Source organism: Myxine glutinosa, chromosome 5 (assembly GCF_964187855.1).
Source record: "Myxine glutinosa chromosome 5, kmMyxGlut1.1, whole genome shotgun sequence".
Classification (NCBI taxonomy): Eukaryota; Metazoa; Chordata; class Myxini; order Myxiniformes; family Myxinidae; genus Myxine; species Myxine glutinosa.
This window is the reverse complement of record NC_136265.1, coordinates 33291660-33306446: the sequence shown is the minus strand read 5'-3', so window position 1 is coordinate 33306446 and position 14787 is coordinate 33291660. Positions and strand designations below refer to the sequence as shown.

General features: G+C 53.8%; 2 protein-coding genes across 7 annotated transcripts in view; one reads left to right on the top strand and one right to left on the bottom strand.

Moving 5' to 3' along the window:
* Window positions 1-13908, bottom strand: part of LARP7 (La ribonucleoprotein 7, transcriptional regulator) — a 63976-nt gene extending 50068 nt beyond the window's left edge. For 2 of the 6 annotated variants that reach the window (XM_068117425.2, XM_078777842.1), the window contains exon 1: window positions 13545-13886. Coding sequence is in view for 4 of the 6 variants with exons in the window: in XM_068117424.2 (XP_067973525.1) it covers window positions 347-539 (193 nt within the window). In the remaining 2 variants the exon portion in view is untranslated. Of the gene's footprint in view, window positions 1-346; window positions 555-13544 lie in introns of all 6 variants that reach the window. The other 4 variants (XM_068117424.2, XM_068117423.2, XM_078777840.1 and 1 more) reach the window with 4 other exon arrangements.
* On the top strand, window positions 2363-4138 carry LOC137427729 (protein FAM200C-like). The gene has a single exon (XM_068117421.2). The coding sequence runs from the start codon at window positions 2363-2365 to the stop codon at window positions 4136-4138; it is 1776 nt and encodes a 591-aa protein (XP_067973522.2).
* Window positions 13909-14787: the final 879 nt, after the last annotated feature.

Here is a 14787-nt window from a genome sequence, read left to right as displayed (position 1 = left end):
ACCACACGAAAGATCATCTTAGCCATGCTTGGTCACAATCCCACAGCAGTTTCGCTGCTGCAAGTGTTTACAGACTGACTGATGGAGGAACGTCACACCATCTCATAAGCTCATCTGAACTACGTTCCAGGTGAGCTATAAATAAGTATTCCATTTTGCCTGGTTTTGTGCTCATAGCCCTCCCACAAAGGAAGCAAAAACCAAGGCCACCTTCTCCAACTTCATTTTCTCACTGAATGTTGTCTGAAACAGCAAAGTATCTTTCCAGGCAAAGCCAACTTCATCATCGAGTTGCACGATCCCTCAGGTCTACATGTAAAATGACCGCCATTTGCACAGAACTCACCATTCTCCTCTCCCATCAAACCTCTGAGGTATCTGTCTTTGTGCAAGTTTGCATCGCTCATCCAAAACTCCACTTGCTTACGGATAAGTGACTGCAACTGCTTCAGCCTCGAACGCTTCTTGCGTGTTGTCATGATAAGGTCTCCGGTATCACTTGCTTCCGGCGCTCCGCCTCTGTCCGACTCGCTCTCCATGGGGTATGCAGCACCCTGAAACGGGCATAAACACAAATCCATATTCATTACAGAACAAATTAATTGCATGATGGCTCGATCTCTGCTTTGCTGCTCACCTTCACTCATTCATCTTCATGAATGAGCTCACCTTCGTCTTCATGCTGCTCATTCGTTCATCTCCAGGGCTTCAAGACAGCTAGTCCCCACCATCTCAGATCCTCAACAATCCAAAACCATGATATTTTCTGCTGTCGTTAACCTCCTCAGAATGCCATCCTCATTTCAAATTTCCAGTTTTTCCCTCCTGAATGTCCTTCTATATCCATCTTGTCCACCCCATGCGTCCTTTTCTGCTCCCCATTCCTCCTTACACTCATTGTTTGTCCAAATCTCCCTCTATCTTGTCTTTCAACTCCACCGATGGTGCCCCCCCCCCCCCCTTTCCCTTCTCTTCTCTTCTCTTTACTGCTCCTTTTGTCCTGTTATGTCCTGATCCATTCAGTCTAATAGCTTTTCCACAAGTTTTGACCTTGATGGATAATGTGGGAAACATAAGGTTAGGTAAATTAAGGGGAAAGCAAATATTGGCTTTTGTTTTTTTTATATACAAAATGTAATGAAAGAGCAAGGTGACAGAAGGTATAAGGTAAAGCACTGATGGTTGGGCAGTGGGAAAACACACGGATACAAGGGGGAGGGGGGGTGAGCAAACATGGACAGGGGCGAGAGTACAGAAAGAAGGGAGCATATTGTCACGTGACCATCTTTGATTAATATCCGGTGGTCACGGATGCCGATCGCGAAGGCCTTAGCCCCTGAGGCGAAAACTCAATGGCGGACTCCGGAACCAAAAAGCTACACCAAAGCGCGCGGGATGGAGGGGAGTGGCGAGAGCCCTGCAGCCGTACCTGTTTTCGGGGCGTCTCCAATGCTGCTGCAAATTAAATAAAGCACACGGAAAACTGCGTTCAAGTATGTACAGCAAAATAATAGAAGGGTTTATTAAAGGAAAAAGGCAAGGACAGGAAAATGTGATGATAAACCTAAGTCCTAATTTGGGATCCCACACACACAGATATCAAATACAAGACGAGGGAATATGAATACGAAAGAAAATAATTGTCTCGTCATGTAAAGTGTAACCGCAGAGCTCGGGCTTATCTGGTCTTTGTCGTCCTGTTCTTGGCTGCCGTCCGACACGGCTCCGTTCGGCCCCACGAGGCCTCGCTCCGAGCTCCACAAGGCCTCGCTCCAAGCGCCATGCGTCCAACGCAGGCCAGGGGCTCCACACGAGGTCGATCTCCACATGAAGCACAAAAAGACAGGAACGGAGAGAACGCAGGTGCGACTGCACGCTACCAGCCAAGCAAAAGGACGTCCAAGCGAAACAAAGGAACGTGTCAGAAGCAGCGAACTCCACTCGGGCTAGGCAAGACGAAGAAGACCGAGCGCCGCTAGAGACTGCCAGGGCCAGGAATCTCACTTGGCCAACTCACTCACTCTCGTCCTTCCAATTCGCTTCTCAAAACCCAACTTGTGCTGCGCAACTCACTCACTCGAACCAAAGTCCTCGTCTCTGCGAACTCAACTCTCTCTAAAGCAGCGATTCTTAACCTGTGTGGCGCGCCCCCCCAAGGGGGGCATGAGCAATTTTCAGAGGGGGCGTGGGACGGCAGTATAAACGTCTAAATAACCCCAAACGGAAATTATAATCCCCCTACTGAAAAAAATTAATTAACCGAAAAGATAGCGCCTTATATAATTCCTAGTTTGTTTCAGTCTCAACTAACACTTCTTTTTTTCTTCCGACAGATTATTAACTGGAATCGAAGTCAATGGCAATGAGTGCGAAAAAGAGGAAATACCAAGACGAGTACATCAAGTTCGGATTTGTGGCACTTCAAAAGGGTGACGCAGAGGTTCCTCAGTGCGTTATATGTTACAAGACTCTGAGCAATGATGCCATGCAGCCAACATGTTTGGAACGCCACTTGAGGACAACCCATCCTGAACTAGCAGACAAATCACAGGCATTCTTTGTGGCGAAAAGGGAAGCCTTGAAGCGAGCTAAGTTGGACAGCAGTGGGACATTTCGGCAACAGACGTCAAAGATCGTTGAGGCGTCCTACGAGATTGCCCTGCTAGTAGCAAAGAACAAGAAGAGCCATACAATCGGAGAGACTCTCATTAAACCGAGTCTACTGCGAGCGGCAGAGCTCATCCTGGGGAAGGATAGTGCAAACAAACTCTCGGCTATCTCCCTGTCGAACGATACCATCAAGGGACGGATCGATGAAATGTCTCAGGACATCAAAGAACAAGTGACTGACCAGATAAGGGCCTCGCCTGTCTTTGCCATCCAATGCGACGAAACGACAGACGTGGCTCAGTGTTCTCAGCTGCTCATGTATGCTCGTTTCATATTAGGCGACAGCGTGAAGGAGGAAATGCTATTTTGTCATCCCCTGGAAACTTACACGACAGCAGCGGATGTCTTTGAAGTGGTATCGAAGTTCTTCGAAGAACATCGACTTTCATGGGACGTGTTGGTAGGTGTTTGCACAGACGGAGCTCCGGCCATGCTTGGCTCGCGTTCGGGTTTCGTTACGAAGGTGAAACAAAAGAGTCCCTCTGCTATTGGTACACACTGCGTTATCCATCGTGAGTCCTTAGCATCTAAGACCCTGCCCGCTGAAATGAGGGATTTCCTGAACCTGGCTATCAAGGTAGTCAACTTTATCAAAGGTGGAGCCTTAAACAGTCGCCTGTTCAAACAGCTGTGCAAGGACTTGGACTGCGATCATCAAGCCTTGCTTTTCCACACAAACGTGCATTGGCTTTCGAAGGGAAACATGTTGGGGCGAGTCTACGAGCTGAGGGAAGAAGTCGCAACATTCCTAGACGTGCAGCGGAAGGCGGATCTCTACAAAATGTTCCAGTCCCGAGAATGTCAACTGTCTCTAGCTTACCTCGTAGACATCTTCGAAGCACTCAACGGTATCAACCAAAAACTGCAAGGGAAGCACATAAACATTATCACGCAATACGACGCCATTCGAGCCTTCATGGCTAAACTCGACCTCTGGAAATGCCGAATGGAGGCCGGAAACATAGCTTGTTTCCCAAACTTGGACTCTGCCGTTCCGGACGGCCTTCTCGATTCAAAGTTAAATAACCAAATCATCGATCATCTGACTGAACTCAAAGCGGATTTCATCCGCTACTTTCCTGACTTGGACGAAGAGCGAAAGACCTGGAAATTCATCAGAAACCCATTCCAATGCGACGTAGCTGATGTTTCGGACGAGGTCCAGGAGGAGTTTCTGGAGCTGACGTTCAACTCCTCGGCTGAGGATGACTTTGAAATTCTGGACCTGGAGACATTCTGGGTCAAGTATCTTCCTGTTTATCCTCTGATCTCGCTTCAAGCTGTCCGGATTCTGACGATGTTCGGATCCACGTATCTCTGCGAGGCTGCATTCTCCGCGCTGGTCGCTGTCAAGACCAAATACAGAAGCAAGTTGAACGTTGAAGGAGATCTGCGCTGTGCTCTCTCTGGCACGCGACCACGAATTCCGGATCTGATAGCTAAGAAGCAGTGCCAACCATCTCACTAAAATTTAGTGAGATTTTTGGCATTGCTTCTTTAGTGACTAAATTGTTGTTTCATTGATTTAGCGTCCTTTGACGTGACATTTCAACAAACGTGTTTTGTGTAGTTACCCTTTCCTTTCATCGATCCGTGCCTTGAGCTTGTTTGCATTTTGATGCAATAAAACGAGGTTTGTAATCTCTCCTTTGTTATTTTGAAAGAACATTATCTGTTCAGGGGTACCAGATCCAGTGTTTGAAATAAGCCAGGGCCCGCTAGGGCCCGGCCCTGGCTGCCATGCTTAGGGCCCTGGCTGTTAACAGAATCTACGTCAATAGCCAGGGCCCAGGGCCCAGCCCTGGCTGGCTTCAATATCAACGAACAAACCCCTCAGAATGCACCACAGAGCACCTAGAATTCAAAAATTTCCTGGGGGGACCCCCCAGACGAGAGGGGAAACCCCTCTCACGCTCTCCCCAACGAGCGGCTTCGTCAGATGTAGGTGGAGGGGGGCGTGGAGACGAGCAACAATTGCTAAAGGGGGCACGACACTAGAAAGGTTAAGAACCCCTGCAGTCTAAAGGGTGTTCGGCGCTCGCTAATATCACCTTCTTAGTGACGTCAGCCTTGGCACGCTGCCATCCAATCAGTGTCCTCCACCGACTCGCCCAGGTGCACGCCCACTGCATCACTCCCACTCCCTGCTCCTGGTGTCATAGCGCGTGCTATTCGAGGTGGATAGGCCTGTCGGAGGTGTAAATGGTGGCGGCCATGCGGCGGTGTCCTGGCCTGGTTTCTTCCTAAGTCATCTCAGGGGCGAGGGCGTTACTTAGTGTTGCGCTAAGGGTCCTGTCGGAATGTCTATGTGGTCTGCAGTGCCAAAAGAGACAAAGGTTTGGCTAACCAGGTGAGGACACACAGGGGCGCTACTCTTTAATCCATAACTCTACTTAACACACGAACCCCCTGGTAGATTCACAAGTATACTCCTTACCCGACAAAACGCCGACACATGAACTTATCACACGGTAGTTTTCCTAACCGAGACACCTCGAAGCATGTTACCTACTCAGCTCTATCTGCTCTACATATTGCTCTACCACATCGACATAACAATATCAACCGGCAAATATAGGGAGATATGTAAGAACAAATAATGAGTTAAACAGGAGAGAGACAAAAAATTTTTACAGATAGGGATGGAAGGATGAATGGATGACCTGAGGTTGTGAATGCGGCCAATTTAAAGCCTTGAGGGAAGCGTGGGATTGAACAGAATGAGTGAGGAAGTTTCACAAGCAGAAGGAAGCAACAAGAAAAGTGAAGAAGAGAAAGAAGCTTGGATTTTTGGAATTTCAAAAGAAGGAGGTTGTCCAAAGAATTCAGGAGAGACAGCTGTGATGCTGGAGCTCCATTCCAAAAGGGAGAGCAATACTCCATGAATCTATAGGCGACAGACCAACAAAGGCCTTGAAGGCTGAGATAAGCTCAGCTTTAACAAGGAAGAGGGGCTCAGATTTAACGAGGGGTTCAGATTTAACAAGGAAGAGGGGCTCAGATTTAAGGAGGCGTTCAGCTTTAACAAGGAGAGAGGCTCAGATTTAACAAGGAAGAGGAGCTCAGATTTAACAAGGGAGAGGAGCTCAGATTTAACAAGGGAGAGGAGCTCAGATTTAACAAGGGAGAGGGGCTCAGATTTAACAAGGGAGAGGAGCTCAGATTTAACAAGGGAGAGGGGCTCAGATTTAACAAGGGAGAGGGGCTCAGATTTAACAAGGAAGAGGGGCTCAGATTTAACAAGGAAGAGGGGCTCAGATTTAACAAGGGAGAGGGGCTCAGATTTAACAAGGGAGAGGGGCTCAGATTTAACAAGGGAGAGGGGCTCAGATTTAACAAGGGAGAGGGGCTCAGATTTAACAAGGGAGAGGAGCTCAGATTTAACAAGGGAGAGGGGCTCAGATTTAACAAGGGAGAGGAGCTCAGATTTAACAAGGGAGAGGGGCTCAGATTTAACAAGGAAGAGGGGCTCAGATTTAACAAGGGAGAGGAGCTCAGATTTAACAAGGGAGAGGAGATCAGATTTAACAAGGAAGAGGGGCTCAGATTTAACAAGGGAGAGGAGCTCAGATTTAACAAGGGAGAGGAGCTCAGATTTAACAAGGGAGAGGGGCTCAGATTTAACAAGGAAGAGGAGCTCAGATTTAACAAGGGAGAGGGGCTCAGATTTAACAAGGAAGAGGAGCTCAGATTTAACAAGGGAGAGGGGCTCAGATTTAACAAGGAAGAGGGGCTCAGATTTAACAAGGAAGAGGGGCTCAGATTTAACAAGGAAGAGGGGCTCAGATTTAACAAGGAAGAGGGGCTCAGATTTAACAAGGAAGAGGGGCTCAGATTTAACAAGGAAGAGGGGCTCAGATTTAACAAGGAAGAGGGGCTCAGATTTAACAAGGGAGAGGGGCTCAGATTTAACAAGGGAGAGGGGCTCAGATTTAACAAGGGAGAGGGGCTCAGATTTAATAAGGGAGAGGGGCTCAGATTTAACAAGGAAGAGGGGCTCAGATTTAACAAGGAAGAGGGGCTCAGATTTAACAAGGAAGAGGGGCTCAGATTTAACAAGGAAGAGGGCCTCAGATTTAACAAGGAAGAGGGGCTCAGATTTAACAAGGAAGAGGGGCTCAGATTTAACAAGGAAGAGGGGCTCAGATTTAACAAGGGAGAGGGGCTCAGATTTAACAAGGAAGAGGGGCTCAGATTTAACAAGGAAGAGGAGATCAGAGTTAACAAGGGAGAGGGGCTCAGATTTATCAAGGGAGAGGAGCTCAGATTTAACAAGGGAGAGGGGCTCAGATTTAACAAGGGAGAGGAGCTCAGATTTAACAAGGGAGAGGGGCTCAGATTTAACAAAGAAGAGGAGATCAGATTTAACAAGAGAGAGGGGCTCAGATTTATCAAGGGAGAGGGGCTCAGATTTATCAAGGGAGAGGGGCTCAGATTTAACAAGGGAGAGGGGCTCAGATTTAACAAGGGAGAGGGGCTCAGATTTAACAAGGGAGAGGGGCTCAGATTTAACAAGGGAGAGGGGCTCAGATTTAACAAGGGAGAGGGGCTCAGATTTAACAAGGGAGAGGGGCTCAGATTTAACAAGGGAGAGGGGCTCAGATTTAACAAGGGAGAGGGGCTCAGATTTAACAAGGGAGAGGGGCTCAGATTTAACAAGGGAGAGGGGCTCAGATTTAACAAGGGAGAGGGGCTCAGATTTAAGAAGGGAGAGGAGATCAGATTTAAGAAGGGAGAGGGGCTCAGATTTAACAAGGGAGAGGGGCTCAGATTTAACACGGGAGAGGAGCTCAGATTTAACAAGGGAGAATCATTCCTAAAGGTTAGTTATCAAAGAGGAAACCCCAATTATATGTCTACCTTTAGAGGCCATTTTTCCCCGCAAGCGGGGGTTGGCCTTTTTCGGGGACCGTCGTTGTTGTTTTTTTTTTTTGGTCCCCTTTTTTTTTGAAGCAATGTTTTACAGCCGGATGCCCTTCCTGCCGCCAACCCTTTTTGTCGCCTTTTTACGACAAACAGGGAATTACCAGTGAACTGGTACTCAATTAGCCGACCTCAGAAGGATGACAGGCTGAGTCAACCACCCTGGCGTTAATTCAGCGATCGACCGGGATTCGAACCCAGGATCCTCGGATCCTAAGCTGGCACCCTAGCCGCTAGCCCAACACCAGGGCCCAACACCAACACCCAATTATATGTCTACAATAGTCAATATTACGTGTTGGATTTTCCTGTCAGCTCTGTTAATAATGAATCAGATTCCAAGATTAAGAGAGACAGGAAATGTAATTTAGGCGCCATCACTTTATTACGTACGCAATTACCACACAATGCTTGAGAAATATAAAAATCCAATTATGACCCCAAACATTGTAGAATCAATTCACGTGGATTCGTTTTGTTTAACATTTGCAGAACACGTGGTCCATCAAAGCTACAAATGATCATCGAAATGTTTAAATTAGTGTAAAATAAATTATTAATATTGTAGCGGTTACCGCTGGGTGTACACAATCGCCTTGCACCTACCAAGGACGTGGCCAGGGAGCAATCACCATGCCGGGCTCGTCCAGTCCGCCCGGACAGGCCCAGACGCGCCTCTCCCGGGCATGCCCGGACTCGCTGTTCCCGGGCTCGCCCGAGCCTCCCGGGCACGCCCGGTCTCGTCTTTCCCGGGCATGCCCAGACTCGTCTTTCCAGGGCTCGCCCAGGACACCCGGGCATGCCCGCTCTCGCCTTTCCAGGGCTCGCCCAGGACGCCCGGGCATGCCCGCTCTCGCCTTTCCAGGGCTCGCCCAGGACGCCCGGGCATGCCCGCTCTCGCCTTTCCAGGGCTCGCCCAGGACGCCCGGGCATGCCCGCCCTCGCCTTTCCAGGGCTCGCCCAGGATGCCCGGGCAGGTCCAGACTCGCCTTTCCAGGACTCGCCCTTGACGCCCGGGCATGCCCGGTCTGGCTTTTCCCGGGCAAACGCTCCGGCATAATGTGTATATATATTGCTGCCAGATAAACGGGCTTTTCAGAGTACCCGAGTTTGATACGCGCAATAAAGCAACTGGGACGAATTTCCGTCTTTGGTCGCGTCAATCCTTCCGACTCGCGTTGGAGCACAGCTCCTTCATTGGTGACCCCGAACATGGACACGGCAGTTGCCCTTAAACTGCCTACCTTCTGGGAGGCTCACGCGGCTGTTTGGTTCGCCCAGGCGGACTCCCAGTTCGCCCTGCGAGGCATCACCGCCGACGACACCCGCTTCCACCACGTGGTAGCAGCGCTTGGCTCCACCACCGCGGCCCGCGCCCTGAGCCTCCTCGAGCGCCCGCCAGCCACTGACAAGTATGGCGCGATCAAGACGCTCCTCCTCGACGCTTTCGCCCTCTCACCGGCAGAACGCACATGACGCCTGCTCGACCTGCCCGAGCTCGGCGAAACGCGCCCGTCCGAGCGAATGGACTACATGCTCTCATTGCTCAGCGAGCACTCTCCGGATTTTCTGTTCCGAGAGCTGTTCCTCCACGAGCTGCCTAACCAGGTACGCCTCGCCCTGGCAGGCACGTCGATCACGGATCCCCGCGCCCTCGCCAGGGAAGCCGACAAGATATCCTCGGCAGGCCAGCACATCGGAGCGGCTACCTGGAGCCCGCCGCCGTCCGAGGCGACGCCCATGACGCCCGAGCGCCCTGCGCGGGTGGAGGCCGAACTGCCGGTGCAACTGGCGGCCGCCACGCCGCGCCGACCGCTTCCAACACGACGGCCGGGGCCTCCACCTGACCAGGTGTGGTGTCATTACCACGCCAGGTTCGGACACAAGGCTCGGACATGCCGACCCCCGTGCACTTTCGGCAAGTCGGGAAACGGCCGGGCCGGCGTTCATTACCAGCCATGAGCGCCGGCCACTCGGGCAACTTGCTTTTTATTAAGGACAAAGCGTCCGGGCGGCGTTTCCTTTGTGACACCGGCGCCCAACTGAGCGTCATACCCGCCTCCGAGCAGGACAGGCAGAACGCCGTTTGCGGCCCCTCCTTGGTCGCTGCTAATGGATCGGCCATACGCACCTTTGGCCCGCGCAACGTCACCCTCTGCTTCGGCAGCCAGCGCTTTCAGTGGACCTTTGTGACCGCAAGCGTCCCCATGGCTTTGCTGGGCGCCGACTTCCTCTGCGCACACGGGCTGCTGGTCGACGTCAAACGGCGTCGCCTTGTCAACGCCGAGACCTTCAGCTCCCTGGCATGTACGATGAGCAGCTCCGCGCCGACCGAACTGGCATGCGACCTCCCGACGGCGAGCGAGTTCGCTCGCCTGCTCGCGCAATTCCCGGCCCTCACGCGGCCGACGTTTTCGGCCGTCGCAGTGCGACATGGGAGGATCGAGCACCACATACCCACTACGGGCCCGCCGGTCAACGCCAGAGCCCGCCGCCTCGACCCGGCCAAGCTCGCCGTGGCCAAAGCCGAGTTCGACGCGTTGGAGCGCCTCGGCATCGTGCGGCGCTCCGATAGCGCGTGGGCCTCACCACTGCACATCGTGCCAAAGCCGGGGGGCGGATGGCGCCTGTGTGGCAACTACCGCCGCCTCAACGACACTACCACCCCCGACAGGTATCCGATCCCGCACATCCAAGACTTTTCCGCCCGTTTGGCGGGACGGGTTATTTTTTAAAAAATTGACCTGATACAGGGATACCACCAGGTAGCTGTCAGGCCGGCCGACGTCCCAAAGACGGCCGTCATCATGCCGTTCGGCCTGTTCGAATTTTTGAGGATGCCGTTTGGCCTCAAGAACGCGGCCCAGGCGTTCCAACGCTTGATGGACGGCGTGCTGCGCGACCTGCCATTTCTTTTCGTCTATCTGGACGACATCCTCGTCGCCAGCACGTCCCGAGCCGAGCACCTCCTCCACCTCCGAACGCTGTTCGGACGCCTCAGCGAGCACGGCTTAATTGTCAACTCGGCCAAATGCCACTTCGGCACGACGACCGTTGACTTTTTGGGTCACCGCATCACCAAGACCGGGGCCGTGCCGCTGCTGACCAAGGTCGAGGCCATCACCAAGTTCCCGCGTCCCCGCTCCATCAAGGCCCTGCAAGAGTTCTTCGGCATGGTGCATTTTTATCACCGATTCGTGCCCCACGCTGCTCAGCTCATGCGGCCCCTTTAGGAAGCCCTCCGGGGCAAGCCGGCCAACATGACATCGTCTGGTCCGCGGCCATGGACGCGGCATTCACGAGCGTGAAGCGGGCCCTCGCCAACGCAACGCTGCTGGCTCACCCGGTGCTCAACGCTCCCATCGCCCTCACTACGGACGCCTCCAACTACGCGGTGGGCGCCGTCCATGAACAATGGGTGAACGGGGTTTGGCAGCCACTCGCTTTTTTCAGCCGGCAACTCCGGCCGAACGAGTTAAAATACAGCACGTTTGACCGCGAGCTCCTCGGTCTGTTCCTGGCCGTTCGCCATTTCCGCCACCTCCTGGAGGGCCGCCCGTTCACGGCTTTCGTCGACCACAAGCCATTGGTTTACGCAATGGCCAAAGTCACGGAGCCGTGGTCGGCCCGCCAGCAGCGCCACCTCTCTGCCGTGTCGGAATTTACCACAGACATCCGGCACGTCGCCGGCAAAGACAACGCCGTGGCCGACTGTCTTTCTCGGGCCAGCGCGAACGCGGTCCACCTCGGCGTGGACTTCGCGCTCATGGCGGCCGACCAAACCACCGACACCGCGGTGCAGGCCCTCCGGGCGGCGGACACGGGCCTCCGCCTGGCCGACATCCCCTTCGCGGACACTGTCCTGCTCTGCGACGTCTCCCAAGGCCAGCCTCGCCCCATCGTGCCCGTTACCTGGCAGCGCCGCATCTTCGCCTCCATCCACGGTCTTTCTCACCCGGGCCGGAAAGCTTCTCAGAAGCTGGTGTCGGCGCGTTTCGTCTGGCACGGCCTTCGATGGGACGTCCGCGACTGGGCCAACGTCTGCACGGCCTGCCAGCGGGCCAAGGTCCACCGCCACACCCAGGCCCCGCTGGCACCTTTCACCGTGCCAGAACGGCGTTTCGACCACGTCAACGTGGACCTGGTTGGCCCCCTTCCCCCTTCGCGGGGTTTCACACACCTGCTCACCATGGTGGACAGGACCACCAGGTGGCCGGAGGCCGTTCCCCTCATTTCCACCACCACCGCCGACTTGGCACAGGCTTTCATCGCCACCTGGGTCGCCCGTTTCGGCGCACCGGCAGACATCTCTTCGGACCGCGGTCCGCAGTTCACCTCCGAGCTGTGGGGCGCGGTCGCCCGCAACCTGGGAGTCCAGCTCCACCGTACCACGGCCTACCACCCCCAAGCCAATGGGTTGTGCAAGCGTTTTCACCGCTCCATGAAGGCCGCGCTCATGGCCGGCCTTCAGGACAACAGTTGGGCCAACCGGCTGCCGTGGGTCCTTTTGGGCCTCCGCATGGCCCCCCAAGGAGGATCTCCAGGCGTCCACCGCCGAGCTCGTCTACGGCCAGCCGCTCCGCGTCCCGGGCGAGTTCGTGCCCGACGCTACCAGACCCTGGTCCGCAGCTTGCCAGCGCTCGGACCTCCAGGAGGCCGCCCGATGATTTGCCCCCGTGCCAACGTCCCGCCACGGTGGCCCCCAGTCCTACGTCCCCCCAGCGCTTCGCACAGCGGAGTACGTCTTTGTGCGTCAGGACGCACACCGGGGGCCACTCCGGCCGCCATACGACGGGCCCTTCTGGGTCCTGCGACGGGACGACAAGTCATTCGTCATTGACTTCGGCGGCCGGGCGGACCGGATTTCAGTGGACCGCCTCAAGCCGGCGCACGTGGACGTCGACCAACCACCACGGTTGGCCCTTCCTCCGCGACGAGGCCGCCCCCCGTCCACAGTTCCCCCCGCTCGACCACCCACCACCACATCGGACCCCCCCCCCCCCCCCCCCCACGACCCTCCAGGGGTCGCTTCGGCCGGGTCATCAGGACCCCCCTTAAATTGACCCTGCCGGTGCAAGTCGATTCTGGAGGGGCGTGTGTAGCGGTTACCGGTGGGTGTACACAATCGCCTTGCACCTATCATTACCAAGGACGCGGCCAGGGAGCAATCACCATGCCGGGCTCGTCCAGGCCACCCGGACAGGCCCAGACGCGCCTCTCCTGGGCATGCCCGGACTCGCTGTTCCCGGGCTCGCCCGAGCCTCCCGGGCATGCCCGGTCTCGTCTTTCCCGGGCATGCCCAGACTCGTCTTTCCAGGGCTCGCCCAGGACACCCGGGCATGCCCGCTCTCGCCTTTCCAGGGCTCGCCCAGGACGCCCGGGCATGCCCGCTCTCGTCTTTCCAGGGCTCACCCAGGACGCCCGGGCATGCCCGCTCTCGCCTTTCCAGGGCTCGCCCAGGACGCCCGGGCACGCCCAGCCTCGCCTTTCCAGGGCTCGCCCAGGACGCCCGGGCATGCCCGGTTGCCCGCTCTCGCCTTTCCAGGACTCACCCAGGACGCCCGGGCACGCCCAGCCTCGCCTTTCCAGGGCTCGCCCAGGACACCCGGGCATGCCCGCTCTAGCCTTTCCAGAGCTCGCCCTTGACACCCGGGCATGCCCGGTCTGGCTTTTCCCGGGCAAACGCTCCGGCATAACGTGTATATATATTGCTGCCCGATAAACGGGCTTTTCAGAGTACCCGAGTTTGATACGTGCAATAAAGCAACTCGGACGAATTTCCGTCTTTGGTCGCGTCAATCCTTCCGACTCGCGTTGGAGCACAGCTCCTTCAATATAAACTTTCATAAACGGAAATAAAAATTGCAAATAAATCGGTCATGAACTGCATAACAACAAGTAAAGTGAAAGCCTAATTAAAAATATAAATATTTAAAGAGAAACAAACTTACAGATTATTCGCCTCGAACAATAAGACGGAGCGGTGTATCTCCAAAACCGACGAACTGTTTCACAGGTTTCTTCTTCACCAATACGACGCCCGACAGCCAATCACAGATCGCCGGTTTGCGGCCTACGTGCTAACGTGCAGGAAGCGCACAATAGGAAAGAAGTTCGCTGCGAGTTTCACTCAAACCTGGTTCTCGTGACAAACAGTGAAGTACGACGACGACCGAACCTGTGCAGAAGAAGAATTGCTAAAAACATTTGGCTTCACAAGTCCTTCTGCATAAGCTGACCGCGCTGAGAGAAAACTCCTGTGCGCTGAACGACGAAAATATCATGACTCATTCATTATTCATTCTTCCTTTTTCCGAAGCTTCATTTTTTTTTTTAACGTCTGTTAATTTCTAACTGCTAGAACTATTGTTTGTTTTTCTAAATATAGGGTTTATTTTTGATCTCGCTTAAAGATATTCGTTTTAAATTTAAAATCGTTTAGTCAGGTTTGCACACAAAGAATGCGAACTTGATTGGATGAAAGCTGCCCAATATCCCATCTATTTACGAACCGCACTCGAACTCGCCTATGTTCCGAAGTCAGACGCGGGTTTTGAGTGAAACGTATTACACAGGTCATTGTACCTGTCATGCCTGCTTTTATTGGTCACGTGGTTGTCAAGTCAAGAACGTGGTTTTATTGGTCAAGAACGGGTTGTGGAATGAGACATTTATTACGTAAGCAAATATTGAGGGGATCATTATGCTCAAGTCAATGTATTTGTCCATTGTTTACTTCTGTCTCTTGTAGTTGTAGGGCTGGTAGGATAGCCCAGAGGTCTGTGCATGAGCTGTCTACCCTACAGGAGCAAGTGTGGGTAGCAAGTGGTCACTGGTCTACTTGGACTTGGAGGTCCCTTGACACCACGTTTTCCGATCCGATGCAGGCCTCACACAAGGTGTGCCACCCCTGTCCCAGCAGTATCTAGGACAGGAATTTGTCATTTGTTCATGGTGCCGGCGATAACTCGCCGACTCTTCTCGAAGGACACCGTGGGGATCCTTAATGTCCACGAAATAATTGGAGGGTACCCCACTCCTCCAAATCCTCCCCAACCACATCCCTTCTTAACCTCTCAAAACCCCACTCTCCTCTTCGAAACCCTCCCCAACCCTACCCCTCCCTTCACATCCTCACAGCCACAACCCTCCAAATCCTCCCAAAACCCCACTCCCCTCTTCAAAACTCTCCCC